The sequence below is a fragment of the Acipenser ruthenus genome, chromosome 7 (assembly GCF_902713425.1).
Source record: "Acipenser ruthenus chromosome 7, fAciRut3.2 maternal haplotype, whole genome shotgun sequence".
Taxonomy (NCBI): Eukaryota; Metazoa; Chordata; class Actinopteri; order Acipenseriformes; family Acipenseridae; genus Acipenser; species Acipenser ruthenus.
In genome coordinates this window covers 60,349,172-60,376,832 of record NC_081195.1, presented here as the reverse complement: position 1 = coordinate 60,376,832, position 27,661 = coordinate 60,349,172, and the positions used below count along the sequence as shown (strand labels likewise).

The 27,661-nt window shown below is 36.7% G+C and overlaps 1 protein-coding gene across 1 annotated transcript; it reads right to left on the bottom strand.

The window, feature by feature from the left end:
* Window positions 1-360: 360 nt before the first annotated feature.
* Window positions 361-27,624, bottom strand: LOC117416059 (calcium-independent phospholipase A2-gamma-like). Its single transcript, XM_034027092.3, has 10 exons — window positions 27,356-27,624; window positions 23,559-24,704; window positions 22,017-22,166; window positions 21,632-21,774; window positions 18,323-18,417; window positions 17,321-17,492; window positions 16,764-16,821; window positions 14,990-15,184; window positions 3,798-3,993; window positions 361-1,766 (listed from the first exon to the last, which is right to left on the bottom strand). The coding sequence occupies exons 2-10, from the start codon at window positions 24,588-24,590 to the stop codon at window positions 1,492-1,494; spliced, it is 2,316 nt and encodes a 771-aa protein (XP_033882983.3). The 5' UTR covers window positions 24,591-24,704; window positions 27,356-27,624; the 3' UTR covers window positions 361-1,491.
* Between the last annotated feature and the right edge of the window lie 37 nt (window positions 27,625-27,661).

The following is a 27,661-nucleotide window of genomic DNA, read 5'->3' as shown; positions in this document are numbered from 1 at the left end:
CATAGAAATACTGATGAACGTTAAATAGATTTATTTTGTATCATTTTACTCTGAACCAGTAAATGATACATATTTTGAATTTATTTATGTTTTCCTTTGCTTGCTTAGCAGCAATTTAAAAAGTCATTTTCCAATTAGTATATCATACGTTTGATTTACTGAAAACCTTGATGATTATCATTTTTCACCACTGTTTAAATAAATATGGTTTCGCACATTATTCAAAGTATTTTGGATTAAGTATTAATCCAAAACGTCAAAATTGCATACAATTGAAAATTGATGACATTTCAGTAGACCTTGTCATAGTGGTATTATTCATATAAAACAAAAATTAAAAGTAGTCAGAAAAAACAATCATGCATTCAACTATGTTTTATTTCTTTGACTTTAAATAGGTTATTTTAATTAACCTACCATACAAGACAATACATTGTTTCATAAAAATGACATACAAAACAAACCTTCCTTTCTAAACATGGTCAACTTTATATGCAACAGAAATTAAACTTGTCAAAACAGAACACAGGGTGATTTTAAAGTCTCTTCACTGCTTCATTTAGCTGCATTGGATGTGCAGAGCAATGGGAATTCTTAAGTGAAGGTAGCAAACGACTGGGGACAAGATTATAGGGTTACTAACATGGGTTGGTGAGGAACACCCAGGTTATAGGGAAAAGCAGCCCAGGGGCAATATCTGTCCGTCTATCTTTTCCATTTCAACATGCTTATGAATATTCTATGGTTTCGGATATATCTGTATTACAATTTACATACAGATGAGGTAAATATAAGCATTCTCTTCTTGTGTATTTTACAAGTAGCACATGTATAGAGGAACTCGATTGTGTCATTTGATGAAATACATACATTTATTTTAATTTAATTATAGTATCAATCAAGCATTATAGAAAAAGGCATTCCTATTAACAAAAGAACATCTAAATATATTGAGACACTTCAAACATTTAGTTGAACCTTCAAATGAGACTGGAAACACAGAAACAGAGAAATTGTAATGGTAGGTTTAGTGGTTTCATTATATTTCAATATCAATGGTATAATGAAAATAAGAGGGCAAGGGGGAAGGAAGTATGGCACACTACGTTTGTGATTACATGTTAACAATTTCAAAAGAAAAAAAAACAAACTGCATTTTATGTTGTCAAACACTGAAACTGATAAATAATAAATAAATAATAAAATAATCACAATTGAGAAGAACAAAAAAGGACATTGGTGACACTATTGCATTAAAATTACACTGCTGTCAAGTGCTTTTCCAGAAAGCAAAACTAATCTGAAGTTGAAATTACAGTAAAGCAATATTCAGCTTCTGCATGGCTGAAACACATGGCTCCAGTCTTCTGCTGCTCCTGAATAGTCATCATTTTCCTTACACTTGACTTGTTCCCTTACTTTCCACTTAGACCAATAGGGCTAAACTCAACTTGAGTTAAGCAGATTCTCCATTTTGCTTTGTTAGTTGCATTACAATTTTGATAAACATGGCAGGCCATCATACATGTCAGTTTTACATTTTATCCAGTCATTTACTCTCTGAAAAGTCGTCTTGTCCTGCACTAGTATTTCAGCAGCTTTTTTAAGCTTTTCCTCATTCCTCTCCAGATAACGAGTCCCTTCTGTCTGCAACAGGTTCAGTTTTTCATTCCGGTTTTCATTCAACTGTATATCCTCATTCAAGTGAGGGTTGAAACGGAAATATGTATTTGGAGGCAACAAGGCATCAAGCATTGTGTGAACCTCTAGAATGGGGGGAAAAAGAAAGACTTAGTTTACACATATTACTCTCTGCTTTTTCATGCAGATTATATACATTCTCTTCCTCCCCACATAATGATGTGCAAGAGTGTGGGAGTCTTCTGCAATACATTCTAGTTACTGCAGCTCAGACCTGACATCTGATGCATTCATCTTCTCTGATAAAGTCCCCTGGATTTCTGTAAATGTAGCAAATGTAATAAGAGATAGCAACTAATCAAAGTTATCCATGCTCAACCCATCATGACATGTAATACGACTTAATACATCACAATAATGACTATTAGTTTAGTGATACCTCAAGTCTACCTTTTAAGATATCTAAAATCACATACTATTCATTTCTAAATACTCAATGTTCTCATTAAAAGTGCCGTTCCTGATGACTAAATTCTGTCTTGTGAATACATAATGATGGCATCCAAGCAAAGCATTGTGTGGAATTTCTTTACCAAGCAGGAGAAAATGGAATTTGCAAACTCTGCTAAGGAAATATTTCATTCAAAAGGAGGAAGCACACTTATTTAATGTGCTCCACATTATTTTATTTATTTGCTTATTTATTTTTAAATAAAGGCTACTTATTTAATCTTTCTGGTAAGAAACCATATCTGCGCAATAACTGTAGATAAAGCATTCTGTATTGGAAGCTACACAGTTATTATTAAATAGATCACAGAGTTTTCACTGACATGAACCCAGCAGGATGTTGTTTTCTTTACGATTTAGTTCCGGAGAAGAATAGTCGCCGCAGTTATTATTACTGAGGTGTACTTGCCCCTTGCTGTGTGTTATTGTTTTCTGTAAAACATGGACATCCTGTCAGTTAAGAAAAGGCTTAATGTAAAGCTTGTTTTAACGTTGTCTTTATTACACCGGCCAGAAACCTGCACTTATAACTGCTTTATCATATTTTCTACATTTTCTTTCAATTCTCAAATTAATAAATTGAAACCCGGGTAGTAAAAAGAGACCCATATATATACTTGATTATTTATGTGACTGATACCAATTAGGTTGAAAGGGAGCTTTGAAAAGTGCAGGGAATTATGGGAGTTCAATAAAAGCAGGAAAGTCAACACAGCATTTTGGAATTCATGAACTCTTCACTGTAAGCCCATCAAGGCTCGGAACAGCAGTCTATACTCTTGAAAGGTCCCAAAGCATGCATTAAAGGGCATCCTTCCTGGTGCCTACTGATGCAATTGTACTCTATTCCATGTATTACCTTTGAGACAGCACTCAAAGAGAACACTGTATGCCAGCAAACCTGGAACATTTAACTTTCATACATTTTCACTCAACCCAAGACTACTGAACCTTTTAGCAGCTGCTGAGAATAGGTTTGACTGTGCAACTACTGGGAAGAGTGGATTTATCAGCCACCTCCTTCAATAACATCGGATGCTTAAACAACACTATTTAAATGGTTACGTTTAGGTGCTTTACAGGGAGCTCTTTCACAGGAGTCAGTGAATGCAGGCAGCACAGGATGTTTTCTCATTTTGCAGCCAAAGCTATTCTCAAGCAAAAGCCTAGCAAGTTTTGAAGGCCACTACTGACTGCTCATTATTTCAGAAGATGATTATCAAGACACTTCCACAAGCGGTACCATTCTCAGCAATATCAGTTCAGTGGAGTCTGAAGGACAGGGCAAGGATGCATCGACTGTACATTAAGGGAGTAGTACTTAAAGATAGTGAACTATAATTGTACATGTATAAACTCCTGTCTATATTCTATAGCGCGTTTCTTCAGTATGCAAAGCACAATTTGAAATAACAAAACTTAAGAGCATGGGTTATTCTCTAGTATATAAATAACTCGACCTCATCGGCTGCAGGTTTTAATCCCAATGTCAATGATGCCTACAGTCCACAGACGAGGCAAGTCACTTATATCTAGATCACAATCTGAAAGGTTTTAGATCCTGAGTAATAACTTGAAACAGCTACCGATGAGCTAGATTTCACTTCCCGTTTGTTTTTTAGAAACAGGAGTAACACTCAATTCACCTTCTGTGTCAGTGGCACTGCTGATCACATTAGTTAATTTTGTTTTGAGACTTGTGTAGGTGGCATTGTTCTTGCCCTCACTCTCATAGCGTCCAGTTCCCAGAGATACCAAGCACTGCACAGGGGTATTTGGCCACAGACATTTACACTCATGAATTGCCAATGCAGATGGGTTGTTTATCAGCAAGCCTCCATCCTGTAAATAAAAAACAAGTAAACAGATGTTACTGCATGAAAACAGGATTCATTTCGACTTTTCATTGGCAAATCACATATTTATGAGAATCGTATGACAACTGGAATCTCTCTTCATTGGGATTCAAAACCCTGTCATCGTGCAACTAAAACAATACGTTACAGTGTGGATAAACAAGTGTCATAAAGAGTCCATTGACAGCAGCCTTCATGGAGCCAAATTAAGTCAAACTCAGAACAGAAGCGGCACTTAACTGACTTTTTTTCTTTTTTAATTAAGAACCAGGACATTACAACAAGGAAAGGCCAAAGCATTTGTCATATAGTAGCTAACTAGAGGATGCCTTGTGTGTGCCTCAGCTCTGTCCCGGGTCTTACTGAACTGGATGACTGTTCTCTCAAAATACAGAGATTGTGCCCTGTATCGCTTAACTGGAGTAGAGACAGCAGAAACAGTATATTACTGGAGGATTCATTTTGCATAGGATAGCCACCTTTTGTGTTATTATGTCATTGTGACTAGTATGGTTAGTCATATTTTCTAAACCACGTACTACTCCACAGCCACTGCATCTGTTCTTAAGCAATACAAACATTCAGTTCATTTGTAAATGTAATACAGTAACATCAAATTACTTTTTTCAAAGGTCTAACCAATAGCCAATTCACAAAAAATGAATCATGGGATATGTTCCAAGTAACTCATTGCTGGGTGAGAATTGGATATGCTGCACCACTATATTTTGAAAATGCTGCATCTAAACATTGACTACATGGTTGTAGGAAAGGTACTGGTTTGCTCTCTTCATTCAATTTTGATCAAAATCACCATCACACTGTGCCTTGTTATAATTACACATGAAAATGTAGTTCCCAGATATGGGATCATTATTAGTGTGGCATGCAAACGATGACAAGAAATGCTGTGAATTTCAGGCCCACGTAATCAATTACAAACATTACAGTTTCAACAGATGGCAAATTAAAGCTGTCTGCATTTTGTAGCAGGTTAATGTTGTGTCTAAAGGTTATCAGAAATCGCTAAAAAAAAGTGTTTGCTAAAATGTACAATTAACCAGAGTGGGTTTGTTAGTTTTTGAAAAAGTAATGCCTATACAAAATCCACCAGGAAGCACAACGAATATGAATGAATACTACAAGCCTTGGCGAAGCACATTTTTCAAAAGTGGTGAACTATGACTTATTTTTACTCTTAGTAATTAGTTAAAAGGTGCACGTCTGCTCGACCAAATAGGCATTACCAAGAACTCATTAATGATATATAAAACAAAGATCCAACTAAATGTTTGGTTCTCCTGTGTAAAATCAAATGCAGTGTACACCACTTCAATGATGGACTCCTCAGTATATACAGGAGTCTAATGTAAATCCACTCTTCATCCAACACACTTAATATGAATGGCTTGCCGACGAGATTGGAGCATAATTTAACAGAGGTTAAAAGGGCCTGCATGGTTTCAGAATACAGCATTGTATTACGCATCGGTGAAGTGGCTGGGATTTTGAAAAAAAAAATGGATTAGGCCCTGGAAAATGGCATTTCAAATGCACTATATTAAAATACAAAACAGCAGGCACAAAATACAGTATGTCTGTACTTAAACAAGAGTGAATGATGAAATGTGACAACTATGGACCAGCCTCAAACTAAGCCATTTTCAAACAGACAGCAGTTCCAATAATCTAAGGTGGTAAAATGGCACTAGCATATTATACAGAAATAGAAAAAAAAATGAAATACAAAATAGTCAACCAAAATTCTGGGACGTGGAAACAAAGTTATGTAAAGCACTGAAGTGTTCTGGTCACGAGTTATGGACCTTGTCCAATATTGTCAATACTGTCTCACCTCCTCCTGAATTTAACTATTTATATAAAAAGGTGGTTGACTACAAAGTCACATGACCAAATGGCTTTTGTTTTGTAACACCTAAGTGGCAGATACCACATATCCTGTACAGTATGCCAGAGAAGAAACAGGTTTAATATCTCAGAGACCAACTTAGAATAACAGGTTTTGAGAACACATCCAGTGAAATGTCCCCTTGAACTCAATTTCTGATCTAATATAGCTGCTACAGGTACATGTTGGCCTTATTGGATTAGATGATTTATTATGAATATTGTCAAAGCACAAACACAGTTTCCATTTACTCAGGACCACTCTGTGTATCTCTTGCCAACTAAAGGCACAAGCTGCACTACAGTGTGAAACACCTGCCGGTACTAAAATAAATAGATTTCCTTCCTCATTAAAAGAAATGTTTTAACTCAAGGACAGAAGCAAAGATGGATTCGAGTTCTGTAGTGCTTTGGCATTATCAATTATTCAATGCACATTTACATTAGCAAGAAACCCATTTTTATCTACAGCTGCAAGAAACAAACAAATAGGAGAAGACAGGACTTGATTTTGTAAAGACAAGTATTGGGTTGTTGGCACTGCATCTCCTAGGCTGGCTTATGCCATTTATTTTCTAAATACATGCCTTGAATTTTGGGGTACTCTTTATTCACAACAAGTAACTTGTCACTTGAGATTTTATTTTTTGTTCAAACACTGTTTGAATACGCTCATGATTTGCAGGAGATCTTAACCTGTAATATTTGGCTCTGGTATAGAGTGCGGAAACAATTAACTACTAAACACATGTTGTGCTGGGGTGTCAGAATTGCAAAAGTCTTTTGCTTTCACAACTCACCATGAGTGTATGATTGGGTACAGAGGGATTCTGTTAGAGGTGCTACCCATTGGCTGGAATGCAAAACAGAGGTCATGTCTGCCTTGTGAATCCTGCAGCACTCATGAATGAACAGCAGAGGTGTTGACTTTGGCACACTACAACATTGCTTCATGAGATGGGTATTTTTTGGCTCAATCCACCGATGCTAGATCCAATGTATACAGTGTTTAAAAGCCCTAGGGTTTGTTCCTTAATCCCTTATTTTTCTGATCACTATGCCAGCATTCCAGAATGAGTCTGTTGCAGTTATACAGTCACATTTAGAAAAGGCTGTGAATCCTGGAGTAAATCTGTCTACAACTATAATCACTCCTGTACAGGCTGTGTGTAAAGCATGCAGGTTTCTCCAGGATTAGAATCAATGAGGTTACAACCATACAGATTCATAGTTCTGTTATCTTCAGGACTAATTACTTCTCAGTGACAGGTGGTCTACACTTCCCTGAGGCCCCTCATGGCTGGTTCTTTACATTGGCACATTGTCCAATGAAGGTTTATATTTAAAACAACAGATCCCTGGTTTGAGGGATCATTTACCTTATTTTGAAATCAGCATGTCTGCTCTGCTAGAAACAACAAAGAAAGAGCAACACCCTGGCTTGGATAATCGGTTTCTGGCAGGATATTCTGATGCCTCGCACAACCTGCTAAGCCTGCTGCCTTGCGGGGACACTAAAAGGGAGTCTGACCACTTAACACAGTAAGAGTTAAAAAGACAATCTATAAAATTGTAACTGTTTCACCCAATAAAGATTTATTAAGAGAGGGTGATGGAAATCAGTCAAAATCCAAAGTGCCATTAAATCACAATTAAACATCAAAGCAAGTCAGCAAAATAATTATTCTGAGGAGACAGAATTCAAACTACTTTCGACTTAAAAGTACATTTATAAAAAATGAAAATAACTGCAATGCCTTCATCATCATTTCATCTACAGTTTAGTTAAGAAAACACACATAATATTAGGGGTGAGACCGAATAGTCGAACATTCGACTATTCGATAACGATGGCACCTATCGACAAGTGAATCCAACATTCGAAAGTTAAAAAAAATAAAATAAATGTATATATTGATTTTATTTTAAAGCCTGTACTGCTGATTGGCTCTCTATGTAGCGGTAATGAAGATTGACTGGAGGGTGGGATTTGTTATTTCTTGTCTGTGATTGGCTAAACTAGAACGTACCTCGGCTAACGATGGCTTCCTCACAGAAAAGTTCTGCATGGAAATACTTTGACAAAGTAAATGAAAACACTGTTAAGTGTAAAATATGTGCAGTGCAATTAAACTACCACAAATCTACAACTGGTATGTTAACCCACCTAAAAGCCAAACACCCTTCTGTGACGCTAGCAACGACAGAAAAGGAAAGAGGACTGCAACAAACCGCCATTGCATCCTTTGCGGTGAGGCCTCGTCAGTGTGACAACGTACGTGCTGAAAAAACATCAGCCCTTATTGCTAATATGGTGGCAAAGGACATGCTTCCCATAAGTTTTGTTGAAGGTGAGGGATTTCGTGAGTTGATGAAATTTGTGGAACCTGAATACACAGTCCATGCACGAAAAACCCTGCACTAAAACAATTACCACTCGACTCGAAAAAAATGCATGCCGATTGAGCAGCGTCTGTCCGCAGAAACTTGTCAAAGGCTGAGAAGGTGGTGATTACTACAGATGCGTGGACTGCACCGAATACCGAGTCGTACGTCATAATAACCTGTCATTTCATTGAGGATTGGGAAATGAAAAAAGTAGTTCTACAGACTCGCGCCATGCCAGAGAGGCATACAGCAGAGAATCTCGCAAATGTGTTAAACACCGCTGTAGACCATTCGGGTTTAAGGGGGGAAATCACTGCCTGTGTTCACGACAATGCCAGCAACATCATCTTCGGAGTTTGTTGAATGGGACTCGAATTTGTGCTTTGCACAGACCGTGCAGCTCGCCTTCAACGATGGCTTTAAACTCGGCGCCATACATAATGTAGTTGGTGCGGCCAGCCGTTTTGTGTCACATTTTTATCACAGTGCAATAGCTACTCAGGCTCTGAAGTTGAAACAAAAACAACAAACTCTGCCTGAGCACCGTCTGCTGCAGTATTGCCGGACCTGATGGACATGCTGATTTTTTTAAACAAGAATAAGTGAACATGATAATAATAATGGACATTGCTAGCCTAACTATTCCTAAAGTTTTTGTTAGGATTTTTTTTTGCTTCCATGGAAGGCTAGTGCGTTAATGCCACTCAGGCCTTTTTGTTCATTCATTTATTTATTAATATTATTAAGCTAGCTACATACATAGCAAGCCATTATTGCCTATACAGGCTATTTATTTTTTATTCACTGGAACTCGAACGCACAGGTATGTTTCCGATTTGATTTAACGTAGACCGGTAGTCTATATGTTGTGTGTGGTTTGAAAACGTGGGAAAAGTAAATCGTTTAGTCAAGTGGATTGTATAAATTAGCTAGCTAGATAGTCTAATGCATTTTGTATTTCGCTGTTATGACCGGAAAACATTATTGCCACAAGGATGCTAATGTTAAGGCATTTGCCTCACAGCTCACATTGCTAAACTATTATTGAATGAAAATTAAATTAATAATTGAATAAAAATTATACAGGAGACGCACATATTTTATAAGCAAGCGTTACTTTTTTTTTTTTTTTTTTTTTTTTTTTTAATTGTCACAACCTTTATAGTTCATTTGAAATTGTAATTAACGGAAAACCTTGTGACAATATCGGTAAAAAAAAATAACACTTGCTTGCAAAATACGAGAGTCTCACACGAGTGTTGACAGGTATGCTTATGTTATTGCTGCTGTTACTATGGCATTTCTGTATGTTTCCTAATAAGAAGGTGTTTTTTTTACATAGCTTAATGTTTATTTAACAAAGTTGTTAAAGTTGTTGTGTTAGCTAAGTATTTTAAAATAAAGTTCAGAATTTATTGCAATTGCAATAATTGTCACTTTGCATTATTTCGCATTTAATGTACGTCTCATTTTGAATGGGAGGCGGCGGCGGCGGGGGGGGGGGGCGACTATTCGATTAGTCGACCTCAACAGCTGTGGAATTATCGATAGTCAAAATATTTGTCGTGCACATCCCTACATAATATCACATTGTCTGCTTCACGTATCATCGAGCTGAATACATACCAAACAGTCAGAGCTAGACTGATGCCAAATTATTTACATGGAGATATGCATATTTAATGTGGCAGCCTGAATCGGGGAGGGGTATTATAAAATGTGACATCTGTCTCAGGGTGGGTATAATAAATAATAATAAAAAATAGCTTAAATTACACAATAGATTTGTCACCATATCTAAATTGTAGTTCTCTGGTAAAAAAAAAAAAAAAAAAAAAAAGCAAAGTATTTTAAAGATATTTCTAAGTGCAAGCTTCAAAAATACAACGGAACAAAAACCCTGAAGCTTTTCTTTGTGAATCCAAGATAAGAACAAAATAGATCATCTACTTAAATCCTGCATTTCTTCAATTCTGGTGCCTGCCTTATATACTTAACTAAGCCATGCAATCACCTTTTTAAATCAAACAGCAATAAGACAGCAAGAACAGTATGATAAGGGAACATAATATTTTAAGAATGTTTGTTTAATTTAAAACAACAAAAACCTTGGCTGAGCAGAGAAACACTACAAATAATACCACTCATATACACAGATCATGTTTATCACATATTCGTTAGCATTGTATCCAATATGGTTGATCAAGTGAAAGCTATCCTTGCACCACATAATTGTGTAAATGGGATCGCTTCACTGACCTATGACCCAAATGTCACTGGTTCAAGTTCTCTACTCAAGTTGCAAATGCAGGAAGGAAACCAAATTCTGTTCAAGCAAGTGAATTCATATTAGTGAAAGTGGGGACAGTGCCCCCAGGCAGGGAAAGTAATCAAACAGCTCAGTGTCCTCCTCTTTAGGGAGTACAGATGGTCGTTTCAAGCTGTGCCCTTAACCACTGCATGTAAGAAAATAACTGACCTGAGTAAATGTAAAATGGAACGCATGATCACCTCAAGCTACCGATAAATAAATACATAAATACTATATACAGTCATCCTAATATTAATTTTTCTACTTAACTTAATCCAAAAAACAGTGGTAAACGCAAGATGGATTTAGACATGTACTGTATCAGGGTTTTTGTTCCCTTTCATTGCCTTTTTTGTATTATTATTATTATTATTAAGTAAACTCTCTAACTGAAACCAACCAACTCCCACCATTTCTTAACCATTTAAAAATAACATCAAAGGCCTTCAAGCAGGGGATCTGGCAGAATTACAGAGCATCTAATTGCTGCAAAGTGCAGATTACCCGTGATTAGTGTGCTGTAGAATGTCTATACTAATGTTACTGCTGAGTTTTAAAAGATACGTGCAAAATAAAAAAAAAGGATTGTAGGATATTGATTTACTGCAGGAGGTAATTAGGAACACTAAATTTTGCCATGCTATTTTAGTTAACATTAATTTGGGTTAATGTCGTTTTCTTTTAGTGACAGAAATTCTCCTTCAAAATGCAAGTGACCCAATTAATATTAAAATATGGGAGGGTGTATTTAAATGTTTCTGTCAGTGTTGCAACTTGGCCTTGAGTGACCGGATAGCGTTCACCTTCAACTGCAATCTGCCTATTCTGGTCACCAAAAGAAACCCTCAAGTGTACATGTATATATTCATGGGGTTTACAGCTTGCTACACAGGTTTTCAGCCTTGAGGATGTTCGTGGTAAGTGCATGTTACGTCATATTCTCATGACAACGGAGAGATAATCTGGAGTTTCTAAACTGCATGTATACCAAACCAATCATATCTGTGAAAATGGCTGAAACAAAAAAACAAAAACAACCACACACAACACAGATCCTCAGATTACATTAACATAGAACCGAGTTCTGAATTTGACAAAAAAAACTCATGAGGTCATCTGAAGGGATCTTGTTTTAAAGATCCTTGCCATTGATACTGCAAATCTTGTTCCTAAATTGGGATCCTTGGAAGAGATTCATTAGGGTAAAAAAAAAAGAACAGTGTAAACAAACAAGACTTGTTCATGCATTAGTCTATGCATTGTTAAATCAACTGAAACCGATAGGTATCTATCTATTGGTATATCCGCCCATCTATAGTACACACACATAGATTTCATTTTTAACCAATTGTAATTAGCATGTAAATTCTAATTAATCATGGGATTGTTTTCTGTGGAGTGATGCGTTAAATGTTAATGTTCTTTTTGCACAACAGCGCTGTGTTATTGTTTTCTTCACATTAGAGGGCTTGGTTTTGTTTCTGTGATCTGAAACCTCTTTCTATTGAGACCGAGAGTTGCACAGCCAAGACTAATGCTTGAATGCCTACTTAGTAGAATCCATAGTAACCATTTTACATCAGCGATTCTGAGGACATGACTTGCATTCATCATTGACTGGCTCCTTGAGAAACAAAATGGTCCTTTTAAATAAAGCAAACTAAAAGGATTTGAGGGCTAAGGTTTTCAAATTCTTTCCCAATACTTCGGTGGCATAATATACGTTTAACCTGTTTCAAACACTGGTACTCACACTGACATAATGTGAGGCAATGAAGATGGCACACATTGCTCATTACTGCATTCTATGTCTGACCTTTCCTCTACATGTGTCATATTTAATAGATGTCTATCGCTTCACCAGACAGAAGTAAATGAAGTTCACAAGCTTCTTTCTGTCATACTTCTTAATGAATATGTAAGACATCTACAAAATAATCCATACACAACGGGGCTTGGGACCTGCGATTACAGCAAGGAATTGGGGCCAAAAACCAAATAGGTCAAAACAACAAAAGTATGGCCTCATGTGTAAAAATCTCCTCTTCTTATCAAGTCCAGCAACCACTACCCTCAATACAGTATATTTATAGGAGGCTGTGTGGTTCAGTGGTTAAAGAAACAGGCTTGTAACCAGGAGGTCCCCGGTTCAAATCCCAGCTCAGCCACTGACTCATTGTGTGACCCTTAACCTCCTTGTGCTCCATCTTTCAGGTGAGACGTTGTTGCAAGTGACTCTGCAGCTGATGCATAGTTCACACACCCTAGTCTCGTATCTTGTAAAGCGCTCTGTGATGGTGGTCCACTATGAAAACATAGCATACTGTAGCTTCTGAATTCTAGTTTTAACATGCATGCAGAAATAAACTAAAGTATTTTATAACCAATTCATTTAACAGTTACATTTTAAAAACAAACTAACTTGTACTAAAAGGACAAGGGTACTGGGGGGCAATACAAAACCATCTGGATTTAAATCTAATGCTTGGCATTATTTGACATGCCAGCATAAGCACAATGAATTTGCAATGAGCTCATTGTGTTATGTGGGCAGAAGAGAAATAGTTCCGGGAACGAAGGCATGCAAAAAAAAAACAAAAAACTCAGTCCACAACAAGATTTGTTTTCCAAGTAGTTGCTCTACACATCTGACCGGAAGGGATGCAAGCCAGTGAACAGCTTTCAAAGCCAGAATGCAAAACCATTACTAATGATGTTTTTCTTTATGAGAGAAAATTAAATTGGTACCATTTAAGCACACTGATTAGCACTTCAGAAATTGAATGAGAAGCTTGATGAGCAGACCACCTTACTCTCTAATGTATAATGTTTTCCCATATATTAACTAACTCAACTAAAATGGGCATGTTTAAACAGTATGTTCTTGACAGCCAGAACCATTGCTGTGTGCACATCAGCAGCTATAATTAAGCAATTCAACTACAAGCTGTATCAAGTGTATGTGGAGAGAACTTCCCACAAAATAAAATCTGAGACAAGGTGTTTATACCAGCGAGAGAGCCTCCAAGTACACTTTATTCACCCTCTGGTTATTTTGTAGCTATTTGATGACAATTGCTTTAGTCCAATTGTATTTATATATTTATTTCAGGTCCAAGATCAAAATAATAAAAAAAAAAGTCCTTTGTGATGTGTGTTTATTAAAACTGTTAGTGTCCTGTTATTGCAGGAGAACGTGGAATATTATGGAGTACAGTTTGTGTTTCCCTCCTGGAATTCTGCTTCTATATGAAGAAATAATTCCATTGCCATAACCAGCTTTGCTCGAATGAACCCAGTCAACAAATTTGGCAATAAAACGGTTCATTTTTACTGGACACTTCCATTTATAGAACTTAATTGAGAAAATCATAGAACACAGCTTTTAATCAAATTACTCTTTGTCATAATATCAAAATAAGGAAAAGGTAAATATTATAACTGCCAAGCTTGAGAGTTTTATTTTTAATACATTGCAATTTGAAATTTCACTCGACAATTTCCACAAAAGAAGAATAGATATTTTGGAGCAATGCAGAAGAGCTTTATGTCTTATTTATTGAAAACCAATGGAATAAATCAAAACAAAAAGCAGAATGGTAAATGTATTCAGCTCATGAAGGGCGGGGGGGGGGTGCTTCTATCAGCTGCCGGGTGAATTCTCCAGGAATCCATCATGCATTCTCTTTCATTCTGTCTATCCACCTTTCTGAACTCTGAAGGCATTGAACTGTAAACCACATGCCATGACTCAATATTAAAAACAGGGTGTGTGTATACAATAATAATAATAATAATAATAATAATAATAATAATAATAATAATAATAATAATAATAATAATGATAATAAAAATAAAAATACTAAAGTCAAGAATTCAATTCCTTTCCCCTTAAATGTGGTCTTCATTATTGTCCATAAACTGAGACTTGACATTATATGATCAAATAGGTCACTGTATTAATTATGCCATGTCCTGTCAAACCTGTTTAATATCATTCCGGTTAACACCAGACTCTGCTTATTATTGCCACATTGAAATGTCAATCAATAGCGACAACCGCTTGATCTCATCACTCTGATTAGTATCACACTCTGTTTAATATTAATCACATTTCTCTTTCATGCACCCCAATTAATGTGACATGGGAAATTATTTTAATTTGTTTAGTGTTGCAGTGCAGTATTTTGTTTATGTTTACATTTGTGTTATGTTTTTAACTATTACAATAAAATAACTTAAGTGTTAATTAATACTTATTAATTGTATTACACCATATTTTGAAGACAATTGAGAGACCCCAGATTTCTCCAATTATTACCATTTTAAGACAAGTACAGGGTTAAACAAAGAAAATGATGCTTGATGGTTCTACCTGATGCAGGTCGTTTCCCAGAACAAATTCTTGGAAATAGCCAGGTGCGGCAGAGGAGGCTCGGAGAGCCTGCCAGAGCTTGTGATGGCAGCCTCCTAAGTAGTGTGATTTCACTCCAGGGGGAAGGTTGTAGTTCCTGAAGACATAAGCTTTCAAAGGTGTTCCTCGATTCACTATTGTACTCACTGCTGCCACCTTGTGGGGGAAAAAAAACAACATGTGACCACCACTACACCCTTAAAGAATAGCACTCCGTTAAAGAACAGCAGTAGTTGTATCACTATGTAACTGTGCAGATGTTTTGGTTTGGTTCTGTTTCATTGGTAGCCACGAACACCACTGACTTGATCAAGCTAGCTCTGCAACCAGTAAGGAAATGTCCAAAACACTTCTGTCAACTTTCTGCAAAGCAAGAGCTGCAGAGACCTCTTTGCTATTATACAACAGCCTACTTGACTTAATTTCTTAGAGGCACTTTTTAACAGAGCAGGTTGAAAGGGCAAAAACAAGGCTTGAGGCATAGTGCTCCAATGACCAGGACATAAATGTGTCTTTTAGTCAACAGAATATTTTAATTGAAAACATTGTCAAAAACAAGTAAACTACTATTTATGAATGGAAAGTGCCTATAAGTAATTTATTTCACTTAGTTACCAGTGACAAAACAGCAGATGTTTGCTATATTTTACAGATGACTCTCAAGCTCCCTATTAACACACAAGCATTTTATTCCCCCATGAATTAGAAGTACAAAGGCCCTTTTGTAAAACGTCTTCAATTCAGTTCATCATCCCTAATCAAGAGTAGTTCTTTTTTCAACATGTTTCTTATGAAAACGTCTAATAAGTGAATCTCTTACATGTTATTTCAATACAAACTGAGGTAAATGTCTGTTATGACCCGGCGTGAACATGTTGTACAGCAATGGTTTATTAAGAAAGTAGTTTAAAATTTGAATACACATACACACATATATATTTTAAATTGTGCTCACAGAGCCAATTGTTATCTTTTACAACATCTTAAACTGTTCAATGTTTAAAACAACTGGATTACCACCTATTTTAAAACCTCACTGCATTCCCAATAACACTTCAGATGTACATTCCCTTTTTTAAACTTACTAAAGAGAAATGTTATTAAAAAATGTGTTGTCTTGTTTTAGGAAACAATATTGGGCTTCACTTTACAGAACACTAAAAACAAAAACATTAATAAACAAAACCCGATCATACCATACACCTTGTAATAATGTGCACGTTGGCTGCCTCCCAATAACTGTGGTTTAAAGAGGCAGTATTAATTTCCCTGTCAAGGAACAAGTCAAATGTCTCACAATTCTCCCAGAGACCTAAATTAGTAATGCAATGTTTTAATTTTGGTTGCAAAAACAACAACAACATCTTAAAAGGGAAATACAAACATAGAAATATAAGTTTCCTTAACCAGTTGGATAAAACTGAATTTTCAGCTATGGGACTTAACAGAGCTGTAATCAAATTATTATTATGGATGACTGGTAGGTTGATGCCTGTAAAAAAAGCATGTAGCTGAATATATTTGCCTTCAGATAGCCATGCATATTCAACACCTTTTAAACGTGGGTACAAAAAAGAACTGTTCTGATGCTAAAGTTCAGGCCTTCGCAGTGGAGGGTAATTACCTGTTAATTGTATTTCAATTAGAGTTTCTGTTTCACCAGTGTATACATAATTTGAATGAATTAGGCAAGGGGTTGTCCCTGGCCCCCCCCCCCCCCAAGTCTGTAACTCACCTTTGGACATTTTGCATTCCTAGCAGTTTCTATCATGAGATCAGATCCTATTCTTTCCCTGTAGAAAATAAAAATACACCTGAAAGGGGAACATCTATGGACAAGACTTGTCTAAACTATTCCTCAAACAGAGATAGAAAAAAAAAACAACATAAGTACATAAGAAAAATTAGGAAAGACAGAAGTCCATAGTCCATTCGTTTTTCAGAAGCATACACACTGATTGTATGAAAGAATTATAGAAGACAGATTTGAACTAAATACAAAGCCAATATCTGAAAATAATCTCCACCATTTTAAAATTAAGTCACACAATTGCAAAACAGTATACACGTTAGCTACCAGCTTGTTGTTTCCGTATGAAGTCTGTACTGTATCTGAAATAGTTTAAGAGATACCTCAGCGTGTTCAACACATGGCAGAGGTGGATTTTATTACCTTGAAATATCTACTATAGGAGTTAAAATTGTTGGAGACAAACAAACTATTGGAAAAATGATTCTACCAAATAGCAATTTATGTACCCTGATAGGTCAAACCAGAACATGAAGACTTACTTCAGTATGGTTTCCCATATTTCACTGTCATAAAAGGCATGGCTCCAGCCCATCTTCACTGTCCCAACAATGACATTCTGTTTGAACACATCAGAGCCCAGCCTCCTGTACAAATCCTCACACTCAGCAAGAGGAATCTGGAACAGCCCCAGCATAAAGCCTAGTATAGCCCCTGGAAGGTACATAGGAAATCTGATACAGCAAATATTAACACAGTTCAACAACGTGAATGGAATGGGCTTAACTTGCATGTGGCGTTACTTCAGAAGCTGGCTTTGTTTATCTTTCTGTTCCTACAGAGTCTTTACATTTTTAACAAGTCTCAGGTCAATGTCTAACTGTTAGAGGCACAGTGTCCTCTGCAGCAGTGTTTCTCAACCCTGGTCCTGGGGCCCCGCTGTGTCTGCTGGTTCATTACAACCCAGCTGTCAATTACTTAACTAGACCCTTAATTGAACAGTTGCAGATTTCAAGCTATAACAATTTATATGTAACTTGAATTCTGCAACTGTTTAACAGCTGAAAACAATTAAAAAAGGTCTAATTAAGCAAATTATCAGTTAAATTAATGACCTAGTTAAGTAATTGAGAGCTCAGTTGGAATGAACTGAGCTCCCAGCACCCCCAGCACTAGCGTTGTGAAACACTGCTCTACAGGGTACCTGAGTACACATTTTATTTTTATATCTGGTGTTGAAGGGGTTAATGTGTTCATGCTCAGTCATCTTGATATTTTGTCAGTTACAACTGCTGTAAAGCTTGCCTTCTAATGTTCAAAAAAGGAACTGCATCTTAATTTTCAGTTGAGGATCAAATTAAATGTCTTCTTTATCACCATATAGACTATAATATATTATAATTATTGTATGTAATTAACACAGTAAACAAAACAAAAATCAATACCAATAAAGCCCCTCTTCAGAATAAAATCAACACAAAATAAATGACAAATATGGGTGACAACCCGGATTTAATGGATGCAAAAATCTTGTTGTAACATACCTGTGCTAACGCCGCATATATAATCAAACAGCTGATAGATTGGCTTTCCAGTCAGCTCTTCCAGTTTATGAAGAGTCTGAAGTGCAACCAGTCCCCTGCCGTAACCACAAAAACAAAGATTAGATGAGAATATTGCGTATATAAGAAAGCTAATTATCACAACAGGGATTACATCTGTATGTATGTCAACCTGGAACAATAAGGTTAATTAATATGAATGTATGTTCATACAAATAAAGAGCTACAGTATCAAAGCATATGGTGCTAACAAAATAATAGCTATCATTTCTAGATCTCACATTTTCCTATATAGAAATGTCACACATTATGGTAAAGGTGAATTTGATCATTTAATGTAGGGCCCTATGGAATCCGTGTTAATGAGAACACGGACGGACTCATGGAATCAAAAGAATAATGCAGAATTAAGTGCTGTACGAAAAAAAAGGCAGTTTCTGTAGCTGGACTATTTTATACTATTTTTTTTTATTAAAAGAACATATTGCCACCTAAACTACACCTACACCGTTTGTATTTTGCGATGATAGCAATAAAAAAAGAATTAAGGATCCGTAGGTAGGTGGATATGAGGGATATTTTACAGTACAGTCACTTTTGAACAATAAGATCCTAATGTTCACACAGAGAAGCTTTGTGGTAGTGAAACCATGTGCGCAGCAGTAAATACAGAATTGATCGATTTAAAAAAAAAAAAAAAAAAAAAAAATTTAATTTTACCACTCCGCTCCCTTCCTGCTTGCTTTGGAGCGCCCTAAGAAAACTTTAAAAACAGGTTGTATTTAATTAACAATACTATTTTTCAATACAATTAGATCAAAAAAATAAAAATGCTCTTAATCCAATGAAGCCTAACTCAAACTGAAAAAAGTAGAAGCCTGTGGATTTACGGTTTTGTGTTGTTCACTTTGCCTGCAGTTTGCATAAGTTCATTTAAAATAAAACCAATTACATTTTTTTTTTTTTTAATGGAAATCAGAAAAAAATTTAATGGAAATCAGAACAAAATAACAAAGATTCCATAGGGCTCTATGGAATCCATGGTAATTGACTTGAAGCAGTTAAAAATATCAATGCTGCACTTCCTGTCAACTTTGAGAGGTTTCATGAAGAAGCTGAAAAACAGTCATAGGAAAAGCAGAAAATGATACTCATGCGTGATATATATATGTATATATATTGTAATGTAGCCTCTCTGTCGTCAGCTTGTTTGCTCTTTAAAACATAGACCCAGACACAAACCGGAACAATGAAGCACATGCACTTTTATTACAAAACAAAATAAACAAAAACCTGTCTCAAACGTAGAGCCTACCTTCACTTTAACAGGTCCCTGACTAACACACAGGACGGCTAAGCCGTTTACCTGTCAACACACACTTTAACAAAACAGTTTACCTTTCTTTTTTTTTTAAAACAGCCAAACACTTCTCATACCAGCTCCCTGGTGATCTCTCTCTAATGGAGCTGGAAGCTCTCTTTTATAGTTTGTGGCTGTTCCCAAGCAACACCAATTACCTCCTTTGGGAACAGCTACATTCTCACGTTTTTGGCAGGGAGAGGAATTAACCCTGTCCCTGCCAACCACCACCAAAACACACAACACCCAGACTATTTACATGCAGAGCCCTTTCTGTGTTACAATATATATAATGTGGTATGCAGAAGTATTCACCTCCTACCAATAATGTCACATTTTGTTGAATTACTAATATTGTAGACTGAAAGTCTTTCAAACTAACTTTTTTTATTCACAGCTGTACTGGTTAAACTGAACACTGTTATATGAGGAGGAGGTTAAATGTCAGCAAAACTTGCAAAGAAAATGTACAAAATGAAATTTACTGGTTGCATAAGTATTCAGCCCCTTAAATAAGTACTTGGTAGAAGCACCTTTTGCAACAATTACTCTGAGTCTCTACTAGCTTTGTACAGTAGGATGGTGACATTTCTGCCCATTCTTCACAGGAAAATTGCTCCAGTTCTGATAAGTTTGTTGGGGATTGTCGATGGACTGCAACCATCAAGTCTTGCCATAAATTTCTGACTGGATTCAAGTCAGGACTTTGACTGGGCCACTCAAGAACATTAATTCTCTTCTTGTTCAACCACTCCAGTGTGGCTTTGGCTTTGTGCTTTGGGTCATTGTCCTGCTGAAATGTGAATTTCCTCCCCAGTTTCAGAGTCCTGGCTGACTCAAACAGGTTTTCCTCAAGGATATCGCCTGTACTTTGCACCATCCATTCTCCCCCCTATCCTAACAAGCTTCCCAGTCCCTGCTGAAGAGAAGCATCCCCACAACATGATGCTGCCACCACCATGCTTGACAGTTGGGATGGTGTTGACTGGGTGATGTGCAGTGTTGGGCTTGCGCCAGACGTAACGCTTGGAATTTAGACCGAAAAGCTCAATTTTTGTCTCGTCTGACCACAAAACCTTTTTCCACATGTCTGCAGTATCATCTACATGCTTTTTCTCAAACTCCATACATGCTTTAAGATGAGGCTTTTTGAGTAATGGCTTCTTTCTTGCCACCCGTCCATACAGGCCAGCTTTGTATAGGGACCGGCTTATTGTTGATGTGTGAACACTGACTCCCATCTCAGACACAGAACTTTGCAGATCTCTCAAGGTCATTGTTGGCTTCAGAGTGACATCCCAAACCAATGTCTGGGTGGTATGATGCACCTTCCACTTCTTAATGATGGACTTCACTGTGCTGAGAGGGATAAATCAGTGCCTTTGAAATTTTCGTGTAGCCTTCTCCTGCTCTGTGTCTCTCTACCACTTTATCCCTGACTTGTTTTGAAAGCTCCTTGGTCTTCATGGTTGCTTTGTTAGATCACTATGTGAGTTGCAGCTTGAAAGTCTTTATATACCTGAGGGAAATTATCTACAAGTTAAACCACTTTGAGTACACACAGGCTGAAACCATTTCACTAATTTTGTGACCTTTCAAACAAATCATCTGCACCTGAGCTGATTTAGAGCTGCAGTAGCAAAGGGGTTGAATACTTATGCAACTGAAATTAATCTGTTTTTCTCTGTAAATCTTACTTATTTATATTCTATATGCATTTTTTAACTTTATCAATGTGGAGTAGTTTGTGTAGATTCTACATGTAAAGTCTAATTTGAAAGCGTCGTGGAGTACACTCAGGTGCCAACAAAATGTGAAAACTTTGCAGGGGGGTGAATACTTCTGCAAACCACTGTGTGTGTGTGTGTGATATATATTACTTTTAGAAAATAATTGACTATTGAGAGGGCAGACAGTGCCGTGAACTTTACCTTGTTCCCCCACCATCAATGGAAAGCACTCGAATGCCACGCCCTTTCACTGGGTCTATGTATCCCACCAAAGACAGAGCCTCTCTGACAGCATCCTCATCACTGGCCTGCCTTAGTCGCAACAAGCAAGGAATGACCTTCTCCTGATAACAGGAAGAAGAAAATATTACAACTTTTTCATTTTCATTTCTGTATTTTAAATACTTAAAAACTAGACCAACACTGTTTTGGTTTTTTGTGATTTTTCTGGTACTTCTGGTAAACACAACTATGGTGATTCTTGGCCTTTGTATACATTTCAAGCAATATTTGTCACATCACTTAGAGTGAAGTTAAAGACAGCAAGTCTGGTGGTAAAGCATTTTGTGTCATGGTCTTGGCCTACCTTCACGGCTACACCTTTGGTTTCTGGGAACTCTAATAGATGATAACTCAGTTCCTCAACCCTGCTGATATAGACCTTTACATCAGAGGCTCTCTGCAGTGCTTGGACTAACGCTCTGGTTCGGTTATCCACACTAACTCTTGCAATTATCTGAGGAAGAAAAAAAATCAAACAAAAACACAAATCAGCAGATTTAAAAGACCTTGAACTAAATACGTATATATGCTTCCAGCCACCCACATTTAAAAAAAGGATATACAGTAAATTAAAATTGGCTGTAACATGCTTTGAGTACTGGAGTCCTGCAAAGTTCGGCTTGTCAAGCAACTGATACATTTTTGCATCTAATGATACAAGGAGTGCTCATGAAATCCAGACTCTTAACTGTCAGATATCAAGCACCTTGAAGTCACAACACACACACACACACACACACACACACTGTAGTGCCAGTTCATAAAGAACCTATTCTGTGGAAACCGGCCCTTAGACCCCCCTCTTTGGGATTTCTATTCTTCAGCAACATTATGAATATAGTGTTTCAAACAAAATGGAAAAAAAAAAAATTCACAAAACAAAATGGTGCACCAGCACAACTTCCAAACAAATGGATAAATAGTATAAACTTCCTTGTTAAAAGCTTAATAAAGACTGAATGTAAATTGTCAGAATGTAAGTTTACACTTGGTCTGACAGAAAAGAAGGGTCTCGGTAGCACATATGTCAATTACATAATCCCCTTCCATATCTTAAAATGCTAAATTAGGAGCTGTGACCTGACCTACACAGTATCCACAAGTGTAAAAAATGTAAGTTTGACACACAAATAGACATACTGATAGACTGCATAATAATCAATAATTTGTGTTAAATAATGTTCTTAGCAAGTTTCCTCACAATTGGACATGCAGTTCCCTTAACTTACAATTGTAAAGTTTGACCCTTGTACATGTACTTACAATGCAGTCGGCTCCACTATATCCATATTCAATACTACGTAACAGGCATGGAGAAGCCAAGCATTTTTGGCTTAAATAAATGATGACCAAGCTGCAAATACTTGCAAACCATCTGACATTGTGGTGGAACGGCAACAAAAGGTGAAACTGATCAAAATGACCTGACACATAAATCAAGAAACATTTCCTCGAGAAATTTAGGAGAAAAAAATAAATAAATAAAATCTCTAAGGATTAATGTAACGCTGCCTCCTGCAACAATGCTGGTTTTCTATTCTCACAATACGTCACTCATTCCAACATTGCTGCAGAACGAAGCATGAACAGTATACACTGGTATTTAGTAGAACATTTCTCTCTTTCTCCTGGCGAACATTTCAGAGTAAAAGTTTAAAAAAAAGTAACCTCCTAGTTGATGTCTAAATTAAAATAAGAAAACAATCAGGATTATGTTGAAAGAAAATTGCTGCGATGTGGACAACATAGAATACAGAAAAGGTAAAATAAGTAGTGTTTCTTGTAAACACTGCACAGGGTTCTGTAACCCTTTAAAAGTACAGAGAAAGAGCGACCCACAACCTACCTTTTCTCTCTGAAGTGAGAGACGCTTGGCTTTGTCATCTGATGTCTTGGGCTCCTTAACAGTCACCGTCTCCCCCTTGTTTGCCGTCTCTTCCACTGCTGACTGCAGCGTATGTTTGGCTTCTGCAATACTTTGAGACTCGGACCGAAATCTCGGTACCAAGGTGCCGAGATAGCTGCCCATAAATGCCTGGGCTATTCCCTTTTTAGGAGAAGTTGGAACAGAAGCACCAGGTGTGGATTCAGAAGACACTGCTGAATTTGGAGATTTGGTGGTATCATCTTTTTTATCGGGCTTTACTTGATCCATGTCTGTTTTGCCCCCAAAATAAACATTCACGTGAGTCGCTACAAAATTGTAGGTTTCACCAAAATTGGTGGTAAAGTAGCTAGGATGGAACAGATCTGGTTTTGTCCCTTTAGCACCTGAAGAATCTCTGGACGTTTTCTTTGCAATGGATGCTGAATTTCCATGAGCTAGGATGGGTTTCTCCAAGGGCTGCTTTTCGTTTTCAAGTTTATTAGGTTTTGGATCAGCAGCAACCGATGCACGTTTGTCAGAATCATCACATTTAAACTGTACTATGGGTTCTATTTCCTTCCTTGCTGCACTCGCGCTTGGCTTCAGTCGGACAATTTTCAACAGGAGCTCGGTATGAGTGCTGCTGACGGCTTTCGAAACAGAGTCCAAGGTGTTCTTGATTCGAGACATGCAATGGCTCAGGCTTGTTGATCCATGTGATAATGAGGTACTGAACTGGGAAATGTTAGAGTATAAACCAAATTTGCTCCTGAGGTAACTGCCTCTGCTAAAAATTAATTTCACACCCTTGTTTTTTGTGCATTGACCCTGCTTCAAGTATGCTACTTTACCACCGAGTGGTCTTCGGATGTGAAGGATCCTGGTCGGATTTACCCTGGAGTGGATGCTGGTCAACTGTAAAGATGCTCGCCTTTGACCCTGACTGAGCCGCAAGTTTCCCGCCCTGCTCAGAATATACAAATAGGTATCTACAATCAAACTCACAGTCATTCCTTAAGAGTCTGGAGGCCCTATTATTGTCTAAACAATTCTAGTTCATTGTCATTATCAACATAATCTTCCCTGTACTATCATACAGCATTTTCTTCATCTTTCAAATAACATCTGCAATGAAAAGGAGAACACATAATTAGGGTTAAGCAACAACTGTTCCTCATACTGTTATTTATTTTTAATTGGAATTATTCACAATGTTCAAGTGCAATGCTATATACTGCTGTATATCTTAAACAGCATATATGTATATCCTATATTCCTGAAAAATATAGGTGCAAACATACTGTATGTTTTCAATGGTGCAAAACATTTGGGGGAAAAAAAAAAAAATCACTACCACATACTGAATACAAAGTCACTTTCAATGCAATTCTTATCCTGTGATTGTGCTATAAAATCTTTATCATAAAATTACACGCCTGTTTTTTTTTTTTTTTTTTTTTTAATAACTATGTAATGAAAAATAATTATAATATTTTTAATAATTAAGAAATGAAAATATATGTATTTAGTTGTAATTTTTTAAAAAACAAATTTTGATATTTGTTTTGGAATATAAAAACTCATTCATATCTGTCCAAATCTGTTTCAATTTACTTGCCTTATAATAAATTTAAATGGGGTCTAATTAACACTTGAAATGTATTTGCTTACGATTGTAAGTCGCCCTGGATAAGGGCGTCTGCTAAGAAATAAATAATAATAATTACATAGGATGGATGACTCACTTTATATTTTTACATACACCTGTAAAATGTTTTTAGTAAATTGCATGGAATTTAAGTAAGCTTTACAGAGTTACATGTTGCCATTCTCTGTTTACAAGTGTTAAAGATGGGTCAAAGTATACCTAAAATGATGTCAAACATAAATACTGATTTTAAAGAACACAGGTAGAAATAGGCTTTTGATATTTTAAAAGATGGGAATTGCAAACAGTGTTTGAAACTTGCAAACCAGTTTAAGGGATGAAAACATCTTAAAACAATATCTAACATTTTTTTGGAGAGGAATGTATCTGCACTTTAAAATCTGGAAGTGTGCTGCATCCAAGAAATCAACCAGTGTTGCTCTATCAGAACCCTGCCCTGCTCTTTCAGATTACATTCGACCAGTTACTAACAGAGGATGTAATAAAACTGCAAGAAACTGGGGACACATTGAAAAAACTATTTCCATGGCGTGTCATTGCAAATCCCTTCTAATGATGATGATTAACATGAACAAGGCAATACAAAAGACTTAAACATAGGTGAAACATGTTAACATATGTCAACAAGGACAACTGTTTAACAAAATGAGTCATGTGTCATAGTAATGGAACTGGGTGTAACTAACCAAATAAAACAAAGAAATATGTTTAAAGGAGCTGCTCAACATTTCTCAAAATACATTTGTGGACCCTGAACAATTCACAAATTACAAGCAAAATGATACCTTATGAGCTGCAAAGCACAAATCATTTCATTCCAAATTAATCACACAATTCTTCATCAAAACAACATTTCTTTAAGAAACAGTACAAGGCTAGCAATAAATAACTGTATCAGCTGGCAGTTTTTAAAAAAAAAACATTAACAAAATTGGTTTATTTCTAAAATAGGCACCAAGACAAATGTAACAAAACTGGCCTATACCTTAAAAATAAGAATCAAATTTTAATGTTTTGTTCTTCTTCCAAAGCACTACTGTAAGGTTGTGCAGTCATCACTGGGTCATTTTACTTCGAATAACCCAAAAACAAACCACAAAAAAAACAAAAAAAAAAAAACAGATACTAGTAGCTTCTTGCTCGGATATGTACTCCGAAAACTGCTGCTAACATGTGGAAAGAAGTTTAACAAGGAGGTGGTGAGATGTTCACCAGGGGACTGAAGGCTAAATACAGCGTTTAGTTGTTGTTGCCAAGCACAACACAGTATGTGATGACGATGGTGAAGTTGGCTTCTTATTCGCATCCCACAAATGTAACATACATTGAATACTGGGGTATTTCAAGGGTCAAATCGCTTTGGGCCACTTATTTCAAAGCTGATTCTCACAGAGGGGGAACCTCTCTAAGTCATCCACATGTATTTAGCCCGGCCCTAAACAGATTTTTTAACAGAAACAGCCGGCAAACATGGCCCAGATTGCAAGTTGCCATGTTATCCAATAGCAATTTTACCATTGAAATACCCCAGTTACTTATTGAATGTGTTACAGTTGCGTGATACGAATAAGAAGCTGGAATGCGAAAAAGAAGCTGGCTGAATAAGAAACCAACTTCAGCATCATACTGAACTGTGTGTACAGCGGACTCGAGTTTACAGATGTATGGTGCGTTCAAAAAAGTGGGCCATAGTGCATCAAGTAAACACACAAACAAATAATCAAATAAAGGAATATTTTGAAAGAAATCTATTCCATGGTATTTATGTATATATGCAGGTTTTCTTACTAGAGTCAAGGTATCATAGCAGTTGATACTCGCGTAAGTTTAGTTAAGAAAAATAGGTACCGGCTAGACTACTATTAGTAACTTTGAATTGAATGGAATACTGCTGTTTGCTGTATGGCAAGTTGCCTCTATGCTTGACCTCGCTTAACGTTCGATATATCTTTAGTATTTCTATCGATGCATTAAGCTTCCAGTACGGGCATATCAAAACTAACATTGAAACTGTAACTTAAACATAACAACATAAAACGTCAACAAGCTATCATAATCTTCAGTCCCCTGACCAGAGAAAAGACAATACAACAAAAAACGGACTTACCAGTGCCGCTGTGTTTCAGAAACACTCCATATTTTTCTGCTTGCCCGTCTCGTTTTGTTGAATGTATTATTATTTTGTTTAGATTAAAGTTCACTAATACATTACAAAACATTTCATTTCTTCCTTTCCCAGTTCCTCTGCCTTCTAAAAACATATCACTTGATCACAGTCGGTTATTGGATAGGGCATAGCGCTGCAACGATAAAGAACTCAAACTCCGATTGGTTGTGATACCGACAGGCCACTGGCTGATTCACCAATGCTGGGAGGATTTCTGGCATCACGCTCATATTGTTGTGATACGTC